At 41.9% G+C, this 25462-nt stretch overlaps 1 protein-coding gene and 1 non-coding gene across 2 annotated transcripts in view; both read left to right on the forward strand.

Moving 5' to 3' along the window:
• IPO9 (importin 9) overlaps nucleotides 1-25186 on the forward strand; it is a 53382-nt gene extending 28196 nt beyond the window's left edge. The window contains exons 8-24 of the mRNA XM_008685187.2: nucleotides 43-143; nucleotides 342-400; nucleotides 965-1116; nucleotides 1830-1928; nucleotides 3012-3118; nucleotides 3492-3631; nucleotides 6471-6630; nucleotides 17068-17294; nucleotides 19149-19297; nucleotides 19813-19941; nucleotides 20667-20942; nucleotides 21205-21371; nucleotides 21985-22118; nucleotides 22792-22914; nucleotides 23342-23446; nucleotides 23664-23740; nucleotides 24175-25186. Coding sequence (XP_008683409.2) covers nucleotides 43-143; nucleotides 342-400; nucleotides 965-1116; nucleotides 1830-1928; nucleotides 3012-3118; nucleotides 3492-3631; nucleotides 6471-6630; nucleotides 17068-17294; nucleotides 19149-19297; nucleotides 19813-19941; nucleotides 20667-20942; nucleotides 21205-21371; nucleotides 21985-22118; nucleotides 22792-22914; nucleotides 23342-23446; nucleotides 23664-23740; nucleotides 24175-24285 — 2316 coding nt within the window. The 3' untranslated portion in view covers nucleotides 24286-25186. The remainder of the gene's footprint in view (nucleotides 1-42; nucleotides 144-341; nucleotides 401-964; nucleotides 1117-1829; nucleotides 1929-3011; nucleotides 3119-3491; nucleotides 3632-6470; nucleotides 6631-17067; nucleotides 17295-19148; nucleotides 19298-19812; nucleotides 19942-20666; nucleotides 20943-21204; nucleotides 21372-21984; nucleotides 22119-22791; nucleotides 22915-23341; nucleotides 23447-23663; nucleotides 23741-24174) is intronic.
• LOC121104089 lies at nucleotides 6808-6942 on the forward strand. The gene has a single exon (XR_005836467.1). It is a non-coding gene; the product is annotated as a small nucleolar RNA SNORA42/SNORA80 family (small nucleolar RNA).
• Nucleotides 25187-25462: the final 276 nt, after the last annotated feature.

The raw sequence follows: 25462 nt of genomic DNA on the forward strand, positions 1-25462 counted from the left end.
ATCATGTGTAACTCTTAGATCTTTTTCTTTGTAATTTCTCAGGCAGTGACAGCCCTGGTGAAAAACTTCCCAAAGCACATGGTGTCCTCCATGCAGCAGATTCTGCCTATTGTTTGGAACACCCTAACTGAGAGTGCAGCTTTATATCCTTTTCAGAAAGCCTAAGGGACCTGCTACCACCCGTAGTCGGGAATCTAGCATTAGGTCTTGCATTCATGTGGTTCCATTTTTTTAAATGAGTTTTTTAAAGTATCTACTCTTAGGGTTGGAATGTAACACATTCCCGTGTAGAATATACGTAAAGCAGACTCCAAATTCTGTTTCTTTACTCTTCATCATACTTATGTGAGGACAGAAGTAAATTACACAGAGGAAGTTGAAGATCCTGTGGATTCTGATGGTATGTAGTTTATCTGATCCTAACAGACCACATAGGGAGGAAAGGGATTTAGGAAAGGAAAAAGACAAGGACAAAGACGAACAGTAACACAGAGGCTTCACACTCTTAAGTGAGTTTTCTAGTCGTGTTTCCTTTCAGTGTATTAGATGTGGGAAAATGGGACATTGAAAATCTTAATCTGTTCCTCAAAGGTATTTGCATAAATTTCATAAAATAGAATTTCTGAGTTGGAAGAGCTACCTCAAAGGCCATCTCATCAGCCTATACTTCTTTCTGGCAGATGATATTTTCATTTCTGTTTTAATATTTTTTAGGTATTTCAAATCAAAAATAGACATTCTAGAAAATATATTCAGTGTTTCTGATTCTTTTACTTGAAAAAGCAAAGAATATTTAATATTCTCAAAGGTCCTTTCTTTGACTCCTTAGCTCCCCTCGGGAATAAGAATCAGCAAGTACTTTAAATATTCATTAATTTACAAAGACAATGTAGTTCATTTCCAGCAGACGTGCTTTCCTTTTGCTTTCTTGTCATTAAAATCTTCTCTTGTGTATTTCCTGTAGGTGAAGTCCTGGGCTTTGAAAATCTCGTCTTTAGCATTTTTGAGTTTGTCCATGCTCTCCTAGAAAATAGCAAATTCAAAAGCACTGTTAAGAAAGCCTTGCCCGAGTTGATTTACTATATAATCCTGTACATGCAGATCACTGAGGAGCAGGTAAATGATATTTGGGAGACAGTTACCAGCTTGTTTTGGGAAAGTGTGACTTGAAGTGAGATCTAGGTCAAGTGAACGATTTTTATTTCTAAAAATAGACACTAGAAGAGTAACTTCTTGTGAAGTTCTAGGAAAGATTTGATACCATTTTATTGCCATGATTTCTGGGTGTTGTGGTTTTTAATTCCAATATTAGATAATTGGACTCTGAGAGTACTTATATCTCCATAGTACCACTAACCAAAGACCCTGGTATCTAGAAGAACGTATTCCCTTTCTATAAATACTGACACATAGACAGAGATTGTTAGCCCGGTTTGTGGGTCATCAGACCAGAAAGAGCATTAAAAAAAAAATAAGATAATGCCTCTCTTATATAAACGGCACAAGAATCGACATAATTTTCACATTAAATATTCCATGAGCCCTAATATATTCAGAAAGTTGATCTGTCAAATAACAGCTGATGAAAGGTAGCAGAGAACTAGTAATCAGCCACATTCTAAAATAGTGTCTACTAGAGAGAAATAACTTTGCTACTTACTTTGATAAAGGATTTGCTTCTCTACATCAAGAAGAAAAGACTTTGAGGCTAGAGTTCTGTTCTAGATAAAAACAAAAGGTTGAAATCTTGCCGTGTGTATGGATGAAAAAAGAGAACGTGTGAACCAGATTGGCAGCCTCACAAAGACCTGACTTCATCACCCTTTCAGATTAAGGTGTGGACAGCCAACCCGCAACAGTTTGTAGAGGACGAGGATGATGACACTTTCTCCTATACAGTTCGGATTGCAGCTCAAGACCTGTTGCTGGTGAGGGCGTTCCCTTGATACTTCAACCAAAAACCTCAAATCGTATCACTTGAGTGTTCCCTCTTCTTTCTAGACATCTAACCCAAGTTGAGCAGTTTTATTGAGTGACTGTATCTTAGACTTCTTTGAGGATAACAAGAGAGCATCTCAAATGAAGTTCGAGACTCAGGAATTCCAAAGTCATTGCTACTGGTTTTGGTTTACAAGTAAATATTAGATGTAAAAATGGTACAGAGGATAAAGTGTTCTGGTGAGTAAGGGTAGTTGAATCAGGAACACTCAGTTTAATCCACCCTTAAGCCAGAATTTGTAGCACAAACCAGATGTTGGCAAACTTTAAAAAAAAAAAAATTAGATTGCTGAGAGAAGAACATCCAAACATCTGCTGTTTTCTTTGGCTCTGACTAGAGCATAAAATTGTCTCTAGGCTGAAGATCTGTACTGTCTGTTGGGTAGAAGGTTTGTTCTCATTATTAGTGAACACTTCTCATTATCCTTCAGTATTCCTAAGGCACCTAGGAAAGATCACACTAAGTTTCAATTTGTAGATTAGCCTTTTATTTCTACAGTCAGGCTGCCAGAGAATGAATAATCTGGTCCATTGTTATCCAAAGCTGGGTCTGTTATTGCTCACTTACGCTCTGCTCACTCTAGCCAAAGGGAGCTTTACATTTTGTTAGCTTCCTAATGCCTAGGCACTGCAGAAATATAAATATTACTCTAATTCCATTAAAGACCCTGAACTAAGAGGGGTTGTATTTTTAATACACCTAATCGAGTTTCAGATTGTATGTGTGAAAGAGTTTGAACCACTGAGTTTGCAGTTAAGTTTTCAGTTAAAATGGGTTTAATTTGGGACGTCTGCTCAGGTCGTGATCCCAGGGTGCTGGGATCGAGTCCCACCTCAGGCTCCATGCTCAGGCAGGAGCCTGCTTCTCCCTCTTCCCACAGCTCTCCCTGCTTATGTTCGCACTCTCTCTCTCTATCTGACAAATAAATAAATAAAATCTTTTTTTTAAAAAAAAGGTAAAATGGGTTTAATTTGCACAAACAGGTTTATTAGCCCCTCTGCTCTCTCCCTAGGCTGTGGCCACTGATTTCCAGAATGAGAGTGCAGCAGCCCTGGCTGCCGCAGCCACTCGGCATTTACAAGAAGCTGAGCAAACCAAGAACAGCGGCACCGAGCACTGGTAAGAGTGAGCAGCAGATACTTAACTTAGGGACATATTCTGGGCATTAGATCTGAAACAATCAGATCCTTGCTTTAAATCATGTGTTTTAAAACAGTTCCTCCCAACCTTAAAATAATTGGTTAAGATGCTTTTATTCTACTGCTTAATTTATAAAGCCTTGGAGGGAAGGATTTTTACTTTGTTTTTAATTTAAAAAATCTGTTAATCTGAATGACACTCTTTTCAGCTCTAGGTTTAGATTGGGAGGACAGAAAATGGCCTTTTTGGGTCAGATGATGCTGGAATGCCCCTTCACGTTTCTCCTTCCCTTGGGTGTTTATCTTTTTGGCAGTGTAGTTTGTTTTACCAGACTGTGGTATTGCTTTCTCAGGTGGAAGATACACGAGGCATGTATGCTTGCCCTCGGCTCAGTGAAGTCCATCATCACTGACAGTGTGAAGAATGGCAGGATCCATTTCGACATGCATGGGTTCCTGACCAATGTCATCCTTGCAGACCTCAACCTTTCAGGTATGTTTCAGCACAATGCTAGGATTCTAGAAGATCATTAAACCTGTCATCAACTCAGTTATATTGTTCACTTAGATAGGTAAACCGGGTATTCACGTGTCCTTTGGGTGAAATCCTTTACATGCTAGAGCTTGAACTCATCCGAACCTCTCAAACAGCCTAGAGACCTTGGCTCAAGCTTTACCAATTAAGAAATATTACTGCAATCATAATTTTTCCGCTCTGTTCACGTTTCCTTCCAAATCAGTGCCCACAGTTATGTCTGGTTTTGGCATTTGAATGGGATGCAAATTTGGTTACTGTACCTTGAAAATTTTGGCTTGAGTTCTGTCATTATTAAGCCCAAAATACATTCAGGCGGTTTGTGTCAGGCTCATTCTTCCTGTTTGTTTCCTGTCATTTTTCTCAAACTTTATTCTTGGCCAATACCCAAACACTTAAAATGTTCCATTCTCAAGTCCATGTTAGCTACTTGCCTTAAAAAGAAAAAGAAAAGTTGGCTCTACTATATTAGACTGATTTATGCAGCAGTGCAGAACAGTAGCTAAGAATTACCATCTCTGTTTGCCATCTTCAGCTGTTGCTTCTGCCCATGCTATGCCTTATCCTCATCCTTAGACCCACCCACCCCACCCCCATTACAAAAGGCCATCTTTGCTTTCTCCAAGTACATAAATCATGGGACATTTGACATTATTTGCTCCATTCTCAATCCATTCACTTGCCTCTCGCTCATAGACTAGCCCTTTGAACAGCCGAAGCCATTTAAAAACATTCTACTCTGACTTTAAATAGGCAATCTGTTACAGGATACCTCACGATGTCACTTCCATTCTCTGACTCACAAAATTAAAATGGTTGAACATGCAGAGCTCAGGCCCATTGGGAATATCCTTTTTCACTCTGTACTTATGCAGATGAATGTTTTTTTCCTTATACTAGACTATAAAGTCTCTGAAGGTAGAAATCATGTCTAATACATGTTTGTATCCCACGGTGCCTTGCATGTAATAGGCATTTCATAATTATGTGTTGAATGAAAGTGTTGAAATTTCTTAATCCCATCAATATATATATATATTTTTAAAGATTTTATTTATTTATTTGACAGAGATAGAGACAGCCAGTGAGAGAAGGAACACAAGCAGGGGGAGTGGGAGAGGAAGAAGCAGGCTCCCAGCGGAGGAGCCCGATGTGGGGCTCGATCCCAGAACGCTGGGATCACGCCCTGAGCCGAAGGCAGATGCTTAACAACTGCGCTACCCAGGCACCCCCCATCAATATATTTTTTGTAGAATTTACTGTAGTAAAGAACCTTCAAAAATTCATGGAGACTTGAGAATATTTATAATTGAGACTGGGGCAAAGTTTAATATATAGCATTTATTATCCTGCCAATAGCTAAAAGCTTTTCTGTACCAGCCATTCTCAGACTTTCTGGGGTCAGGATGCCTTTACACTTTTTTAAATTATCAGTGATCTGAAAGAGATTTTTCTGTGAATTTTATGTGTCAATATTTAACATATTAGAAATTAAATCTGAGAAGTTTTGGGGCACCTGGGTGGCTCAGATGGTTAAGCGTCTGACTCTTGATTTTGGCTCAGGTCATGATCTCGGGATCATGAGATTGAGCCCTGAATCAGGCTCCTCACTGGGTGTGGAGCCTGCTAAAGATTCTCTCTCTCCCTCTCCCCCCCCCCACCATTCTAAAATAGATAAATAAATCTGAGAAGTTTCTAAAATATAGGAAATGCAAGCATACATTTCATTAGCTGTCAGAGCCATGGTGTGACACATCAGATCACCTCTGGAAAACTCCACTGTACACTGAGAGAATGAGAATGAAAAAGATGGGTCATATCTTGGTATCGAAGTTTTGGTATCTTGGTATGAAAGTTTTAACTTTGGGACTCTTAGGAGTCCCTGGACCATACTTGGAGCACTGCTATTCTGTATTATATAAATTAGTATGTAATTATCCGACTGGCACAGGTTGTTAGGTTCTGTGCAATAATTCTCATCAACTACATGTTTACAAGTAACTAAGGTAAGCCCTGTGATAAGCTGATTAAGTATAGTCTCTGTCTTCAAGCAGCTTATAGTAGACAGGGGGTAGACCTCCTTACACGGGTGGCTAGAATATCCAACAAAATACGTAAGAATATGTAAGAAAGCTAAAGACTAGCACAGAGATAGCTGGGATTATTTCAGCCTAAGAGATCGGTTACATGATGCAAGTAGAGGTGAACGCGTTGGCTTATAGACAGAGCACAGAAATGGCAAGGTAAGATGCGGGTTGCTGGGAGGGGTGTGTGCTTGAGTTTAGAATGCATAAAAGGAAATTGTCGATAATGCTAAAGCTACTGATCATGGGGCCTTGAATATAATGCTTAACTAAAATGGTCTCTATTTGGTAGACTATGGCATTTATTGACAGGTACAAATAAAAGAATAACAGCTATAATTATAATGTTTTAGTAGTGTTCGAAGAGTAGGGAAAAACTGGCAATGGAGACATTTAGAGGACTAACTAGTAGTGCAGGTAAAGGATAATGAGAGGTAGGGACGGGAATGAGGGAGGTATGTCTTTTTAGCCTAAGAATATTCAAGATCTGCTTTGCAACAAATACTGAAGAGCGAAACTGGGAAAATGATTCTGTACCATAGGTTGAACATTTGCTTTTATCTGATAAGATCATTCTTTTTCCTTAATTAAGTTGTATATATTATGTAGTATCCAGGTACTGTGACAAGTTGAGGATGGAAGTGGGAAAGGAGGAAGGGCAAGGAACAGAAACTTTTATTGTCCAACCCCTAATTGCTCTCTCTTCCTCCCAGTGTCTCCTTTTCTCTTGGGCCGGGCACTTTGGGCTGCCAGTCGGTTCACTGTTGCTATGTCCCCTGAATTGATCCAGCAGTTTCTACAGGCAACAGTTAGTGGTCTTCATGAGACACAACCCCCATCAGTTCGAATTTCTGCTGTGAGAGCCATCTGGGGGTGAGTACACCATCTTAGGGTGATAAGATCTATTTTAAGAGAAAATTACTCAGAGTAGAAGTCCCAAATAGCATTTGGCCAATGGACTATGGTGCTTGGAAATTTCTGATGAAGATCTCCTACCAAATGGCAAATGGACAGGAAAAAAAAAAAAAAAACTAAGAACATGGCTTCTATGCATGGGTTTGGATTTATGGCAGGCTCGTCCCCCTGGGCCTCTCATAGTGCCCCATGCCAGAGCAAACTGTGGCCCCGAACCATTGCCGGGCCTCTGTGCCATAGGCTGCAGGCACTGAAGCGGGTCATATAGTGAAAAGAGAAAACAGGGGAAAAAAAGAAAGAACGTGGCTTCTTTGAGTCCCAGTAGATCTTGTTCCCTTTTGTTCCTCTTTCCTTTAAAATTCACTCCATCCAGCTCTGGAAACATCTAGACCAGCTCCCTTTCTTAGAAAGGTGAAGAATTGAGAGATAAATAACTTACATAGGATTATACAGTGAAAAATTATAGAAGCAGGATTAGAGCCCAGGTCACTTTGTTGATTGATTTCTCTGTTTTATAGACTAAATTTGGGATAACGTGGCCCAGAAACACTGCTTATTTTTTCCCGGTTTTACCTCTCTTTTTTCACAGCTAATATACTAGTGGCTCAACTAGGCTTTTATTTATATTCCTACCAAGATCAGAGGGAGAATTGTTCTTTTAAGAAATATTCAAAATTCTAAACTTAAAGGTCTCAACTGAATCCTAAAAGCTACCTAAAATTCTAAAAGTACAAAATTCATCTTCTACTTACCAGTGCTCTCTTCTTACCTTTTGAAGCAGAGACTGAGATGCTGTACATTATTATATATGTCTTTAGAAAGCATTGAGGGGAAATAATTTATGCAGGATAGTTGAATAAGATGCCTCTCGCTTGTATCCCTCCCTCAACAACAATAACTTGGCATCTATTGATGGACAGCAGTGCCTTTGTGGGAGCTGTGAGACCCAGAGAGGAAACCCCAGTGCTGTCCAAGAACAAGGAGAGCCATTTTGAGAAGTCAGGCCCACACCCAGCGGCTGATGTATCAACCCTAGTCCTGGCTGTAGCCCCAGACACGGCTCCATGCCCTTGTGGGCTTGGCTACAGTCCCATTTGGCTTGGGTTCTATCACCAGCACCACACATCAAGTACCTGGGAGGATCTCCAGCTGTGTGTTGGAGAATAGGAATACAGACCTCAGTCCCAGCTGCAGACCCTGAAGTAGCCCATGAACTGGCTCCACCCCCTCTCAACTGTGGTCCAGCAACCCCTGGAGAACACAGATTTAGACGATCACCCAAGGATGAGAGAGCCTTTGTGTAAGTCCAGGAGTCCAGCAGAGAGATTCCAGCATAGCACTGGAGCCAAAGAAATCCAAGACTGGACACTTTAAAGGAGTCAGTAAAGACTGGAAGAAGTAACTGTTACTTCAGATGTGAAGACCTCAACACAAGAAAGACTTCAAGGAACATGAAAAATCAAGGAAATGTGACACCACAAAAGGAGCACAATAATTTTCCAGTAACTGACCCCAAACACGGAGATCTGTGATATACCTGATAAAGAATCCAAAATAGCTGTTTTAAGAAGCTCAGTGAGCTACAAGAAAACACAAAACACAATCCAATGAAATCAGAAAAACAATACATAAGCAAAATGAGAAGTTCAACAAAGAAATAGAAATCATGAAAAAGAACCAAGCAGAAATGCCAGAGATGAAGAATACAATAAAATGAAATTAAAAAATACAACAGAGACCATTGAAAGCAGAGCAACTCAAGAGGAAGAAAAAAAACCTGTGAAAGAGAAGACAGGACCTTTGAAATTATCCACTCAAGTAGGGCAAAGAATAAGGAATGAAAAAAAATGAAGAAAAACCTATGTGCACTTTAGGATACCATTAAGAGAAACCATCTGAATTATTGGAGCTCCGGAAGGAGAAGAGAGGTAGAAGGGGTCAGAAAGCTTAGTTAAAGAAATAATGTCTGAGAACTTCCCAAATCTGAGGAGAGATTATACATCCAAGTTCAGGAAGCTAGTATTTCACCCGAAAATTTCAATTCAAAGTGATCTTCTCCAACATACGTTATAATAAAACTATCAATTAGTTTAAAAAAAAAAACAAACTAAATTCAGATGACTTTTAAAGCAGCAAGAGAAAAACATTTCTCTCATATAAGGGAATCCCTATAAGACTACCAGCTGATTTTTGCAGCAGAAACCTTGTAGGCCAGGAGAGAGTGGGATGATATATTTAAAGTGCTGAAAGAAAAAACTGTCAGCCAAGAATATGCAGCAAAGATGTCCTTCAGGAATGAAGGCAAGTTAAAGTCTCCCAAACAAAGCTGAGAGAATTCTTCACCAGTAGACCCACCTTACAAGAAATGCTGAAAGGAATTCTTCAAGCTAACATGAAATTAATAATATGAAATATGCAACACACTGGTAAAGATAAGTATATAATCAAATTCAGGATACTCTAATACTGTAATCTGGCAGTGTGTTAACCACAACTCTAACGGTTAAGGGACAAAGATATTGAAAATAACTAGCTAAATAATTTGTTAATGAATATGCAATATAAAAACTTAAATTGTGACATCAAAAACATAAAAGAGAGGGAATAAAGAGTAGAGCTTTTGTATACAAAGTTATCAGTGTGAAGTAAATAGACAGCGTAATCAAAGCAATCCACGACGGGAAATCATAAATTCACAAAGACCGCAAGAGAGGAAGAAAGAAACAAGGGAACTACAGAAGAATCAGAAAACAGTAAGATGGTATTAGTAAGTACTTACTGATCAAAAATTACTTTTTTTTTTTTTTAAAGTAGGCTCCATGCCTAGTGTGGAGCCAGCCCAGTGCACTGTTTGAACTCATGAGCCTGAGATCAAGACCTGAGCTGAGATCAGGAGGCGGATGCTTAACTGACTGAACCACTCAGGTGCCTTTCAAAAATTACTTTAAATGTAAATGGATTTAAATCTCTAATCAAGGGATGCCTGGGTGGCTCAGTTGGTTAAGCGTCTGCTTTCAGCTCAGGTCATGATCCCAGGCTGCTGGGATCCAGTCCTGCACCGGACTCCCTGCTCAGCAGGGAGTCGGCTTCTCTCTCTCTCCCTCCGCTCCTCCCCTTCCCTAGCTTGTGCTCTCTCTCTCTCTCAAATATATAAATAAAATTTTATTTAAAAATAAATAGGGGAGGGGGCGCCTGGGTGGCACAGCAGTTGGGCGTCTGCCTTCGGCTCAGGGTGTGATCCCGGCGTTATGGGATCGAGCCCCACATCAGGCTCCTCTGCTGTGGGCTTGCTTCTTCCTCTCCCACTCCCCCTGCTTGTGTTCCCTCTCTCGCTGGCTGTCTCTATCTCTGTCGAATAAATAAAATCTTTAAAAAACAAAAAATAAATAAATAAATAAATAAATAAATAGGGGCGCCTGGGTGGCGCAGTCTTTAAGCGTCTGCCTTCGGCTCAGGGCGTGATCCCAGCGTTCTGGGATCGAGCCCCACATCGGGCTCCTCCACTGGGAGCCTGCTTCTTCCTCTCCCACTCCCCCTGCTTGTGTTCCCTCTCTCACTGGCTGTTTCTGTCAAATAAATAAAATCTTTAAAATAAATAAATAAATCAACCAACCAACCAACCAACCTCTAATCAAAAGCCAAGTGTAGCCGAATGGATTTTTAAAAAAGACCCAACTTACATGCTGCTTTTAAGAGACTCACTTCAGGATACACATGCTCAAAGTGAGGGGATGGAAAAGCTAATCCATGCAAGTGGAAACCAAAACAGAGCAAGGGTAGCTGTTTTATCAGATAAAATAGACTTTAGCTCAAAAGCTGTACAAGAGAGAGAGAAAAAGGCATTATGTAATGATAAAGGGGTCAGTTCATCAAAAAGATATAATATTTGGGGGGCACCTGGGTGGCTCAGTCATTGGGCGTCTGCCTTCGGCTCAGGGCGTGATCCCGGTGTTCTGGGATCGAGCCCCATATCAGGCTCCTCCGCTGGAAGCCTGCTTCTTCCTCTCCCACTCCCCCTGCTTGTGTTCCCTCTCTCGCTGGCTGTCTCCCTCTGTCAAGTTAATAAATAAAATCTTTAAAAAAAAAAAAAGATATAATATTTGTAAATATATACATTTGACAATGGGGCACCTAAATATATTAAGCAAATACTAACATCTGAATAATACAGTAATAGTAGGGGACTTTAATAACCCACTTTCAACAATGGATAGATCATCCAAACAGAAGTCAGTAAGGAACTATTGGACTTGAATTATACTTCTGACTAAATGGACATAATAGACATATACAGAGGGTCCTATCCAACAGCAGCAGAATACACATTGTTCTCAAGCACGCACAAAACATCCTCCAGGAAAGGTCATGTGTTAGGTCACAAAACTAGTCCTAGCAAACTTCAGAAGATTGAAATCATACCAACTATCTTTTCCAACCACAGTGAAATAATACTAGAAATTAATTACAGGAGGAAAACTAGGAAATTCACAATATGTGAAAATTAAACTCCTAAACAATCAATGGGAAAAGAAATTAAAAAAAAAATAGAAAAATATCTTGAAAGAAACAAAAATGGAAACATAACATACCAAAACTTAAGGGATGCAGCAAAACCAGTTTTAGGAGAGAAGTTTATAGAGATAAGTCTCTATATTAAGGAAAAAAAAAAAAAGATTCCAAACAACTTAACTTTATATCTCAGAAACTAGAAAAAGAAGAAACAAACTAAGTCCAAAGTTAATAATAGGAAGATCCGAACAAAAATAAATAGAGACAGAAAAATCATAGAAAAGACCAATGAACCTAAGAGCCGTGTTTTTTGAAAACTGACAAACTCTAGCTAGGCTAAAAAGAAACGAGAGAAGACTCAAATATAAAATCAGAAATGAGGGGCACCAGAGTGGCTCAGTCGATTAAGCCTCTGACTCTTGGTTTCAGCTCAGGTCATGATCTCAGGGTCGTGAGATTGAGACCCAAGTTGCGCTTGGTGCTCAGCGGGGAGTCTGCTTGAGGATTCTCTCGGTCCCCCTCCCTCTGCCCCTCGAGGCCCTGCTTGCATGTGTGTGCGCTCCCTCTCTCTCTCTCTAAAATACATAAATCATTTTAAAAAATCAGAAATGAAAGAGGAGACATTATAACTGATATTACAGAAATTCAAAAGGATCATAAGAGACTACTATGAACAATTATATGCCAACAAATGGGATAACCTAGAAGAAATGGAGAAATCCCTAGAAACATACAGCTTATCAAGACTGAATCGTGAAGAAATAGATAATCTAAACTGACATTAACAAGGATATTGGATCAGTAATCAAAAACTTCCCATAAAAGAAAAGCCCAAGACCAGATGATTTCACTGGTGAATTCTACCAAACATTTAAAGAAAAATTAATACAAATCCTTGCTCAGACTTCTCCAAAAAACTAAAGAAGAAGGAGCACTTCCAAACTCATTTTATGAAGCCAGCATTACCCTGATACCAAAACCAGACAAAGACAGTACAAGAAAAGAAAACTATAGGCCAATATCCCTGATGAATATAGATGCAGAAATCCTCAACAAAATATGAGGAAACCAAATTCAACAGTACATTAAAAGGATCACAGCTATGATCAAGTGGGATTTATCCCTCAGATACAAGGATGGTTCAACATATGTAAACCAACCAATGTGATATACCACTTAATAGAATGAAGGTAAAAATGATAGGATCATCTCAATAGATTCAGGAAAAGCATTTGACAGAATTCAGTATCCACTCATGATAAAAACTTCTCAACACAGTTGGCGTAGTAGGAACACACCTTAACACAATAGAGACCAACTGTGACAAACCCACAGCTAACATCATACTGAACAAACTCTGGAAGTTTTTCTTTTAAGACCAAGAATAAAACAAGGATGTCCACTCTCAGCATTCCTATTCAACAAAGTAACGGAAGTTTTAGCTAAAGCAGTTAGGAAAGAAAAGGCATCCAAATTGAAAAGGGAGACATAAAATTGTCTCTATTTGCAGTTGACATGTGTTATAGAAAACCCTAAAAACTCCACCAAAAAAACTGTTAGAACTAATTCAGTAAATTTACAGGATACAAAATATACAAAAAATCAGTTGCATTTCTAATAATGAACTTTGAGGACATTTTAAAACAGTGCTATTTATAATTGCATCAAAAACAATAAAATACCAAGAATAAATTTAACTAAGTAGATGAAATATCTATACACTGAAGAGGTGCCTGGGTGGCTCAGTCGGTTAAGTGTCTGACTTCAGCTTGGGTCATGATTTCAGGGTCCTGGGGCTGAGCGGGGAGTCTGCTTACCCTCTCCTGCCCCTCCCCCCACTCATGCATTCTCTCTCCCTCTCTCTTTCTCAAATAAATAAAATCTTTAAAAAAAAGGAGCAGAAAGTGGTTGCTGGAGGGTGGGGGTATAGGGAGAGGTTGATAAAAGGGTACACACTCTCTATAAGATGAACAAAATAGGAGGATCTAATATAAAACTGATTATAGTTGGTAACACTGTATTTTATAATTGAAATTTGCTAAGAGAATAGAACCTAAATTTTCTCACACACACAAAAAATATATGACATGTTTGAGGTATTAACAAAAGGCATGAGGAGGAACTTTCACAGTGTATGTGTATATCAAATCACCGTAATATATACTTTACAATGTTACATGTAATTACAATGTTATATGTAATTATACCTCAATAAAGCTGAAAAAATTAAGTTAAAAATTTCAGGTTGATTTGTTTATAAATTTATATCTTATAATCAGAAAAAATGGGAAGAAAACTTTAAAAAAATGATGTTAAGTCAGTGACTACATGGGCAGGGATTTACTTGAAAGGTGAACCAGATCTCTCTGGAAAGGGGACGAAAACTGCACACCAGGGAAAGGGACACTCATACATGTTTATAAAATTTTATATAATGTATCAAAGGCTAGATCCCTTGACCACATCTGTGGATCCCAGGTTAGAAACTGTCTGTGAGGGGCGCCTGGGTGGCCCAGCTGTTAAGCGTCTGCCTTCGGCTTAGGTCACAATCCCAGGGTCCTGGGATCGAGCCCTGCATCGGGCTCTCTGCTCGGCGGGAAGCCTCCTTCTCCCTCTCACACTCCCCTTGCTTGTGTTCCCTCTCTCTCTCTGTCTCTCTCTGTCAAATAAATAAATCTTAAAAAAAGAAAAAGAAAAAAAGAAACTGTGAATGGATCCTAGCTATTCTTTTCATCACGGCCAAGATTCTCCAGTTGATCATTTCCCTATTCAGTTTCCCAACCAGTTGCAATCTGGCTTATGTCCTTACCACATTACTGAAGCTCTTCTTTCTGATGTCACTAGCAACCTTTTAATGGCCATCACACCCCCTTTGCTTTTCTTTTGCCCTGGTTTTAATTTATTCTTCCATGTCATAATTTATGTATCATTGCAAACTGCCCGAAATCATTTCTGAAACAAGATGTTGGTCAACAGATACTTCTACTGTTGTCATATTTCTCAGATCATAGTTACGCCAGCGTTTCTCCAGAGCTCTGAATGAATATATCTTGCTACTTACCAGTACCAGGGCGGATAACACATCTACTACTGAGCTTACTGTTGACCGCCTCCAAGCCTGCTCTACCTATATTCAGAAAAAATCAGTACCTTTTTTTTTTTTTTTTTTTTTTTTTAAGAAATTGGTACCTTTAGGTCTTATGCTTAAAGAGATTTTGTATCCCCTGTTTTAGTAAAAGTGGAGATCCCAGATCTCCGCCTTTTAGGTCTTGGCTCCTTAGCCTTTCATCTCTTCTCTCCTACCACAACTAGTCTAGTAGCTTGTATTCTCAACTTCTTGTGCCTGAATTGCTGCCATAGCTTCCTAATTGATGTCTCTGCTCCAGCCTCCACTACTGCAGTCTGTAGTATTTTAGCGGCCTGACTGTTCTTTCTAAAAGAGAAACCCGATATTTTTGCTCCTGTAATGAAATTCTCATGGCCCCATTTGTGCTCTTCAAACTGAGATACAGGTACCCCAGAACAAAGTCCTAGTATGCCGGGTGACAGGTGAAGCCACAGGATAAATCTGTAGCATCTTCCTGGGGTTTCATTTTGCTTGAAGACTTTCGGGGAGGGCAAAGAAGGTATTAAGAATAATTTATAAAAAAAAGTTTGAGATACACTGGCTTCCAGAATAAAGTCTAACCTTCCTTAGTGTGGCATACAAGATCCCATATGATCTAAGGAGATGAGGCGATCTCCGTGATCTAACAGACTGTATAGTTTCAAGTTCGTCAGAAGAGCAGAGTAAGTATAAATCCTTAGAGTGGAGAAGCAGAGGGGAGGAGGTAGAGCACAAGTGAGGACCAGTAGAGAGATGGATACAAAGCCTAGTCTAAGGAGTTGAGAGCTGACCAAGGCCAGATGACAGATCAGCTCTTAAGGAAAAGTTAGCTCCAGAGCAAGGTAGAATTGAAAATCAAGATGTTATGGACCAAAAAAACAAAAAGTCTGGGGCCCCTGGGTGGCTCAGTTTGTTAAGTGTCCGACTCATGATTTCAGCTGAGGTCATGATCTCATGGGTTGTGGGATTTGCTTGTCCCTCTCCCTCTGCTCTTCCCTCCACTCTCCCACTCTCTCTGTCTCTCAAATAAGTAAATAAATATTTTTTAAAAAGTCTATGGACAAATCTGAGAGATCAAAGCCCACAGTTTCACTGTTTATTATGGACCTTTGAACCCAGCATCTGACACAAGTAACATGGTTATAAACCACTTAAAAAAATTAGGAGAAACCATTTCTTGAGTACCTGGGGAGGGCCTTGTTTCTGTACTAGGTGCTTTTAACATAGAGAAACAGCATTTTTATTGACTTTTATTGCCATTCTGAAGGTAAAAGTAAAGACTTAGTATGTCTTTAATAATTATATTCCATTGAACATGGTAAGCAACACTCAGTAAATATTGATTGAATAACAGGTGAATAAGTTAACAGTATGTATAGAAAACTTTAACCCTACAAATAGTATACAAATTTTAGTACACAACTTTCTGTTGTACACAGATATTACAAATTTATTATTGCATGGAATGTTTGTACAAATTGATCTCATTTTAGAATGGAAAATATTCCAAAAAGTACAAAATTCTTATAATATGAAAGTTAAATAATCTCCTACTAAATAACAGTTGTATTGGAAAAGATGTTAAAAAAAACTGTAGCTATTGGGATGCCTGGGTGGCTCATTCGGTGAAGCGTCTGTCTTCAGCTCAGTCATGATCCCAGGGTCCTGGGATTGAGTCCCACATCCGGCTCCTTGTTCAGCGAGGAGGCTGCTTCTCCCTCTGCCTGTCGCTCCCCCTGCCTTTGCTCTCTCTTTCTCTGACAAATAAATAAAATCTTTAAAACAAAACAAAAAAAACCCTATAACTATTTGGGGGCACCTGGGTGGCTTAGTTCAGCACCTGATGCTTTTTTTTTTTTTAAGATTTTATTTATTTATCTGACAGAGAGCACAAGCAGGCAGAGGGAAAGGGAAAAGCAGGCTCCCCACCAAGCAGAGAGCCCAACGTGGGCTCGATCCCAGGACCCTGGGATCATGACCTGAGCAGAAGGCAGATGCTTAACTGACTGAGCCACCCAGATGCCCCTGACTTTTTTTTTTTTAAGATTTATTTATTTATTGGAGAGAGCACGAGTGGGAAGGGCAGAGGGATAGAGAATCTGAAGCAGACTCTGTGCTGAGCCCAGAGCCTAATGCAGGGCTCGATCTCATGACCCTGAGGTCACTACCTGAACTGAAATCAGGAGTCAGACGCTCAACCGACTGAGCCACTCAGAACCTCCCCCAATCCTGTTTTTGTTTGGTTTGGTTTTTTTAAGATTTATTTAAGGCGTCCGACTTTTAATTTTGATCTCAGGGTCATAGGATCGAGCCCCTCATTAGGCTCTGTGCTCAGCGGGGAGTCTGCTTCTCCCTCTCCCTCTGCTCCTCCCCTGCCCCGTCTCAAATAAAGAAATTTTTTAAATCTTAAAAAAAAAAAAAGAAGCTGTAACTATTTGAAAAATAACAGGAATATATATATCAAAATCTGAAGGATGTGATTAAAGCAGTAATCTTAGGAATTACATTTAATTAACATCTTAATAATGTGAATATAATGATATGACAGAGTGGGAGAGGGATGAAAGTTTAAAATAGCAAAAAACCAAAGCAGAAATAAATTAGCATAGAGATGGTGGTGCTGATGTTTACAAAATATGCCCCAGAAAGAGTAAAAACTAACTCTACAAGTAGCTTCATACAGCTACACGTATAAATGCTGTAATCTGTGATATTGACTAGAAAAACCAGGAATGAAGGGATCCACTTATGAGTAATTCTTTACTTCTCTCTCTCTCTAGTTATTGTGACCAACTAAAAGTCTCAGAGAGTACCCACGTGCTTCAGCCCTTCCTCCCCAGTATCCTGGATGGCTTAATTCACCTAGCAGCCCAGTTCAGCTCAGAGGTCCTCAACCTGGTGATGGAGACCCTGTGCATCGTTTGTACAGTAGACCCAGAGTTCACAGCAAGCATGGAAAGCAAAATCTGCCCCTTCACCATCGCTATTTTCCTGAAGTACAGTAATGGTATGCCACCAGGACCGTGTGTGGAGGAGGGACACCAACGGGAAGGTGGTGGCTGGTGAATTTGGGTCTGATGGTCCTTAGCATCATAGAGCTCCAGGAACACCACAGAGTGGAGTAGCTCTTCCTGTCACTCTCACCTGCAGTCAGAACTGGGGGAGAAGACGAGTGAAAGGTTAGCAGGCAAGAGGTACAATTCAGAACTTTAACGATTAAGTAAGAAATTGAGCAGCTACATCAAAATCTTCCGAAAAGAAGAGGCCTACAGCTGTAACGTAGAAAGTGAGATACCGAAGAAAGACATGCGAAGGGTCCCCAGCAATGGGGTTTGTCACATGGCTTTTGTAGTAGCAAAAATTTAGAAGTAATAAAAAAGATTAATTACATGTATTATATCCGTAAAGTAGAATACTGTGCAGCCTCTAAAAATCAAATTTGAAGGGAATAGATAACGCCGTGGAAAAGTGCTCACATTATAAGAAGAAAATAGAGGGTTTTCCAAACCGCATAGAATATAATCCCAAGTTTGGGGTTTGTTTTAGATAAGAATTAATGTATAGAAATGTACATAGAAAAAATATCAGAAGAAAATACATCAAAATGTTAAGGGTAGGTCTCTCTCTAGGTGGTGGAATTCCAGATGTTTCTTTCCTTGAATACTTTCCTACATTTTAAGTTTTTCAGTAGTGAGTGTGCGTTATTAACAACACTTTACTTGTGTAATGCCTCATTACCAGAAAAAATACTGAGGATATTTGTTTTTGTAGAGGGAGTGTCAGTATTGAAATACAGGATATATAGAGGTAGGAGTTATATAATATATATTATACTAAACATTTTATTTGATTTGCTTTTTCACTTAAAATGTGTCCTGAAGGGGATGCCTGGGTGTCTCAGTCAGTTAAGCATCTGCCTTCGGCTCAGATCATGATCCCAGGGTCCTGGGTTTGAGTCCCGCATTGGGGTGTCCTTGCTCAGCAGGGACCCTGCTTCTCCTGCCTGTCACTCCCCCTGCTTGTGCACACGCTCACTCGCTCTCTCTCTGACAAAACAAACAAAATCTTAAAAAAAAAAAAAAAAGAGTGTCCTGAAGAGGTTTCCACATTGTACTCTTAAATACCTCATTCTTCTCAGCCATCACATAATATTCCATAAAATGGCTGTATCATAATTTGCCCGTTCTGTTAATGCACATCTAGATTGTTCACAATTTTTCTCGAAGTAATGCTGCAGTGATCTTTTAACATGTATCTTAGTACATTGCACACTTTCTATTTTTTCCTGTAGATTCAGGAGGAAATGTTTCTTAAGTAGGTGAAATAGGTCAAGCCCAAGTTTTATTTCTTCACAAGGCTCTGCCTTGTGGGTTTTGCCTTTTGTCTGGAAATGCCTTGGGAGTTCTTTCTTCTATCACGACTAACCCCTGGGAGATGTATATGATTCCACTTCAACACGGGGGAACCTGGCAATGAGTGTTTTGGCAATCTTTGAAGCTTTCATGTCTTCTTAACAAAGTATCAGTGGGGATTTTTTTTTTCCTTACGCGTTTGGTTTCATAATCCAGATTTCATAAGAATCAAAGTCATTAAAAATTTGCCCCAGAAAAAGAGCCAAGTTTCACTTGAGGAGTAGCTATTACTGGCCAGTCTGACTTAAGAAACCATGCATACTCTGGCTCTTGGAGATTTAGCATCTCTCCTGTTCCAGGTTATTCGTACGGCCTCACCGGCTCCCAGGTATGTGATGTGTAGGCAAAGCAGAAGTTGTTAGCTTAGGTCAGGGCCAAATGACAGGCATCATTCAGCCAAAAGCACATGCAGACCACTGGGGGTTTCTGTGTTACCTTGTCCGCTTCAGATCCTGTCGTCGCCTCGCTGGCCCAGGATATCTTCAAGGAGCTGTCCCAGATTGAAGCCTGTCAGGGCCCAATGCAGATGAGGCTGATTCCCACTCTAGTGAGCATAATGCAGGCCCCAGCGGACAAGATCCCTGCAGGGCTGTGTGCGGTAAGTGGTTACGGGGCACCAGTGTGGGGGGAGGTGTGCGAAAGAGCGTGCACACGCTCTGCACATGTCACCTGTAGATCCCACCTAGTTGACGGGCAACCAGTGGCATTAGAGATTCATAGGGTGATTTTCCTGGGCTACTTTGCCCACAGGACAGTGGGTGATTCTTGAGGCTTTAAGAAAATGGCTCTCCTTGTTGCCGAGTTGCCCTCGGTGAACTGAACAGAGTGCTGTTACTACGCAGCACTGCGGAGAATGTCCCCAGACTGTCGCTCCACCGCCGTACACCGCCCACCCCCCATCCAAGCAAGCAGCGAGCTCTCAGGAGGAGGCTGAGAGCACTGTCTACATCTAATTATTTCTTTCCTTCAGAAACTTTCATTAATGAAAATTAATGAGCTTTCTTTGGGTTGCTATGTTGTATCCATGCAGTAAGGATCTTGGTTGTTGGACACCCCCAACCCCCACCCTCGGGGCAGTTCTGATTCTTTTTTTTTCCCTCTTCTTTCCTTCAGACGGCCATAGATATCCTGACCACAGTAGTACGGAATACAAAGCCTCCCCTTTCCCAGCTCCTCATCTGCCAAGCTTTCCCTGCTGTGGCGCAGTGCACCCTTCACACGGATGACAACGCCACCATGCAGGTATCTGAGAACCGTGGTGACTAGAAAAGGGAAGATAGCTCCCTGGCCGTGGGCTTATAGTAGCCTGAGAAGGCTGACACAGTCTCATGCTTTTGAGATACAGGTCTCTCAAATCCATATATAACCAAGGGACCCAGGAAAGGTCTAGACTGCAGAAGCCAAGCATTCTCTGCTTTGGGATATGTTGTAATCTTATTATGGATGCCAGACATCCTACCCATCTGTATCTGGGTATTGCTAATGTGGATGAGATTACAGACATATAGACTTAAAGCTATAGGAATGTCTGTTCTGACTTAATACAGTCAGCAAAGTGATAGGCCTTTGGAAATCTCTAGGCAGACAGCGGTTCATATAGGTCTGTCTTTATTCCCATGAAGACCTATAGTGTCCATAATCACTGCTTACATCTTAAACATGTTTTTCCGGTACCAGAGGTAGATCTTTATGGCTTAAACTTAGTTTACTTGGCCATTATCCCTTGTGATCAGAAATACGCATTTTTGAGACAGCTGATTAGCTAAAGCAAGGATTGTGTAGTGTATGGCTATATCCGTAACAGTAAATTCCTGACTCCAGTAGTATGTGCCCACCACAAACCCTGGAGGCTCCTCACTCTTACGAGGCGTACGCCTCTAAGAATAACATTTGCCCATACTGACTGAGGGCCTCCTGACATCTGTCCCCCCTGTTGCTGATCTCATTTGCCATCTTTGTCTCCCTAGAATGGTGGAGAGTGCTTGCGGGCTTATGTGTCCGTGACACTGGAGCAGGTGGCCCAGTGGCACGACGAGCAGGGCCACAATGGGCTGTGGTACGTGATGCAAGTGGTGAGCCAGCTCCTGGACCCCCGTACCTCTGAGTTCACTGCGGCCTTTGTGGGTCGCCTCGTCTCCACCCTCATCTCCAAGGCAGGGCGGGAGCTGGGGGAGAATCTGGACCAGATTCTTCGTGCCATCCTCAGTAAGATGCAGCAGGCAGAAACGCTCAGTGTCATGCAGGTAAGAGGACAGTGGGGAAGGCGGGCTTTCCCAACCTCCAGGTGGTAGAGACGGAAATCGATATACAGGTCCTGAGGTATTTTACTTTGTCTTACTGTCCTTGCAGAACAGTTACGTAAAATCTGTCTATTCTGGCCCAAGAAATGTTGACAAGGAAATCTCCATGTTCCCTATTTCTTGACTGGCCGGCCCCATTCCCCCTCATCCCCAAGTCTCTGAAATTGGTTTGCCTGAAGCAGACGTCCTTCTTGTTCCCTCCTAGTCTCTGATCATGGTGTTCGCTCATCTGGTACACACTCAGCTGGAACCCCTCTTGGAGTTCCTGTGCAGCCTCCCAGGACCTACTGGCAAACCCGCCCTGGAGTTTGTAATGGCTGAATGGACAAGCCGACAGCATCTGTTCTATGGACAATATGAGGGCAAAGTCAGGTAGGGCCCATCTTTCTTTTGTGGGCATTCTGCCCTCTCCTTGCCTTTCTTCTTTCCCTAACTGCTTCATTGATTTTTGTTCAACATGGCAAACTGCCCCTTCTATTCCCTTTTCCCTCTATTTCTTTATTGTTAATCGGTGTCTTTGAATAGGTGCCATCTTGAAATTTCCAAAACATGGTCGACAGAAGTACACCATATTTCTTTTTCCCCCCTCTGCTGGTTAGAGACACTCCTCTGCCACAGACTTCACCAGCCAAGTACTGCTGGTGGCTTACTTGGCTTTATAAACCCAAGCCTTCTAACCCTGGCTCGCTAACTGCCTGTCCTCGACTTGCCTCCCACTGGTTCTCATCACCCCATTGCACCTGCCAGTGTGGCCAGCCATTGTGATCCTTGCCCACCCTAGCTTTGTTCAAGAAGTTCAAAACTCATTAGCCCATCCTCATGAACACTAAATCCCATTTTCAGCTAAGTTCTCTTATCTCTTCTAATTAGTTGTGAACAAAATTTTCACCAACCAAGAGAAGAGTCTTAGGACATAATTGCTTATCTCCTTGGAGTGAACTCTAGATGGGTTGCTGATTGACCCTTTTTGGCTCTTCCTTGCTAGCTCTGTGGCACTGTGTAAACTGCTCCAGCATGGCATCAATGCAGATGACAAACGGCTACAGGATATCCGCGTGAAGGGAGAGGAGATCTACAGCATGGATGAGGGCATCCGCACCCGCTCTAAGTCAGCCAAAAGTGGGTGATGCTGCTGCCCGTCCAGTCTCCTCCCTAGGGGCTAAGTGGGGTGGAAGGCAGGGATGTACTGTGATCTAGATTTTTAAAATATAATTGTTAGTGACGGCTTTGATAAAAAGGAACAAAAAAGCTATAGGTAAAGGATCAGAACAGACAGTTCCTTCTTGTTGCTGAAAATTGGCAAAAACAGTCTCAGGTACCCCAACTTTCAGCTTCATTCAGGGGCTGTGATACCCATTTCAACATGTCTCTGTTATCAGATTGCTTTTGGCCTGTGATCTCAGTGATCTCAGTAAGCAGCGAGTGCAAGGCTGCCGTCTTCAGCTGTAGCTTTATCATCAGCTATGCTGTTTCTCAAGCTGCAAGTCATGGGGGCTGGAGTATCGCACTCTGTACAGCTACTTGGTGTCCAAGCTTTATTACCAGCAAAAACCTACCTCCTGTAATTCCTGAACTCTCTCACCTGTCCCAATTTCTGAACTCTTAGAACACCAAGCAGAATGAAGTTATTTAACCCTAAGTCGTTCTTTGGCAACTGGATAGGGTCTGGAATGGTGGAAAGTCTGAGGGCTGGTGAACTGTGTCTGGTGAGCAGTGCCGCGGGAGGACAGGGAGCACTGCCAGACGGGAGCCCACTGACAGTCTGCCTAGAAGCCTTTCCTTTCCTTTCCAGACCCTGAGCGCTGGACGAACATTCCTTTGCTGGTCAAGATCCTGAAGCTGATCATCAATGAGCTCTCCAACGTCATGGAGGCCAATGCCGCACGCCAGGCCACTCCTGCAGAGTGGGGTCAAGGTGCACCAGGCTCACTCCCAGCAGACTTTTAGCCTGGCAGATCATGTTACAAATGTTCCAATTATCAGTTTGGCTTATTGAATCACTGGGGGTTGTTTAATGTTTGCTGCATGCCTGTCATGTGGCTAGCACTGCTACACACGTGAAGAGCCACTCCTCAAGTCTGCCTTATGATGTCTCTCGGAGGCTGGGGTGGGAGGCAGCCAGGAGCAAGCTGCTTAGCCCTTTCTGATTGGTTTGTCTCAGGAGTTTCTCAACCTTTTATCTACCCACCAGAACACCCTCAGTTCTTCCATTTAAACATTTTGGGAGGGCTTGGCCACAGGCCACGTTGCAAAAACCCTTGGGACCCTTCTGTTCTGGCCTGTTTGCATTTGGGAAGGGAAAACGTGTGAGCGTGCTCCAGCTGCTTTTCCTCTCCAAGTAGATGACTCCAATGATATGTGGGAGGACCAGGAGGAGGACGAAGAGGAGGAAGAGGATGGTTTAGCTGGCCAGCTCTTATCTGACATTCTCGCTACAAGTAAATATGGTAAGCAGTTTGAGAAGAGGACAGCCATGCTAAATACCTTTTCTGTGCACTGGTACCAAGAACTGCGTGCCAAAGAAAGGGGAGAGGTGGGCCCACAAGGGACGTTCCTTGGGCTCTTTTAGCCCTTGTACCCCAGCCATGTGGTGATGCCTCCCCATTTGAGGCACAAGCAGGGGCCTCTGCCCTGACCCCTCTCTATGTTGGCTGTGTCTGACAGAGGAGGATTACTACGAGGATGATGAGGAAGATGACCCTGATGCCCTAAAGGATCCTCTCTATCAGATTGATCTGCAGGTGAGAATGTCCGGAGAAGATAGATGTCTTGCAAGTGACAATGTCAGGAATATGGCCTCAAACCCATTTATAGTTCATCCTGGGAGCTTCAGGGCAGAGTTCCTGTCTTGCTGAGTAGTCAAGGGCTCTGGGTGGGCTGGGCCTTTGCACCTTAGTGTTACACCTGCCAGTATGGCAGTCCAATTTCTTGCGACCTGGCTATCTTGTGAAGGTCCTTGGGTGGAATATGAGATCTGTTGGGAAAATTTCGTCTCTTTATGGAATTTAGGCTCTGGGTTGAACCTGAACTAGATCTAAGAATGTAGAAAGCCACCCCTCAGGATGTTGGCATTTGTCTAAAAGCCAGTGCTTCCCATACCACTTGGGGTTCTTGCCCTGCTACAGACGGTGAGCCTGGGAACCCTCGGTAATGCCACTCTTTTTCTTCCCTCCAGGCATATCTCACGGACTTCCTCTGCCAGTTTGCTCAGCAGCCCTGCTACATAATGTTCTCAGGCCACCTTAATGACAACGAGAGGCGGGTTCTGCAGACCATTGGCATCTAAAAAACGGAGACTTTCCACATCTGCTCCTCCTGGCCCAGCCACAAACCATTTTGCAGCCCTTAACTGGCCTCAAGATGTACTTTCTTTTCAACCTAGAGTGGCCTCCTGACTCTTGGCCCTTGGTCTTTGCAGAGTGACCCTGACAATTCAGACCAAGCTCACCAGTGCTGTCACTTAGGAATACTGGAACAAAGGACATTTCTCAAAGACTCCCTGAAGAGACTCCATCTCTAGAACCTTTTGCTCCCCACCTGTGCCCTCACTTCTGTTCCTAGAGTCCTCTGCTGGCCACTCCAGAAACATATTGCCCAGAAGGATTATGTGTTCATGGATTATTTTGCCCCACCTCAGGAGCACAGGAAGTCATGACCATTTATACTCTAAAACAGACCTGTTTACTTTCATAGGACATCTGATGTGTTCAGATAGGAATACCCTAGAGAGATGATTCTGCTTTCTGCCCTCCACCACAGACGCTCTGGGTTCTCCATAGGAACGAGAGGGAGCAGCTACATTCTGAGCCCTCTCCAGTGACTTCTCCTTGTCTCCCTCCTATAACACTAAGGCTCCCCTGTCAAAGGAAGTCATCTTGTTTTTGCCTCATTGCATGACACAGCCCCTCCCCCCAAGCTATCCCTGTGTATACATGCACACAGACAAAATAAGCCAGACAGATGGCACCTTGGTTTTCCTTTTTTAGAAAAAAAAATGGGAAAAACATTTTTTTAAAAGTCCTCCTGACCCAACCATATTTAATATTCCTCTCCCACACGTCACCACACAGTCTGATATTCAAAGGTTACCCCCTCTCCCTCAGGAATCCTCTAAAGTGGTTAAGTTGTAGCCCTCAAATTTGCAATGTGTATTTTTCTAGGAGAGTAAAGTAATCTTTACAAATGAATTTAGTCCGCATGGTATAAGGTGTCCCAGCACATCTGCCTTCTGTTCCTTTTAGAAGGAAAATAAGAATAAGGGGAAAAGGATTAGGTGGAGCCCTGTAGACACCCTAGTGTGTTTTAGCTCACCTAGCTCGAAATGATTCTTAGAGAACTAGTATCGTCCAAGGATTTTTAAGGGCAGTCCCTTAATTCGGAATTTCAGTCTTTTGTGGGTTCAGAGAGTGAGTGAGGATAATAAATCAAGGGGAGGAAGGCAAAGCCCAGCACTACCTGTTTTG

The sequence above is a fragment of the Ursus maritimus genome, unplaced genomic scaffold (assembly GCF_017311325.1).
Source record: "Ursus maritimus isolate PB19 unplaced genomic scaffold, ASM1731132v1 scaffold_2, whole genome shotgun sequence".
NCBI lineage: Eukaryota > Metazoa > Chordata > Mammalia > Carnivora > Ursidae > Ursus > Ursus maritimus.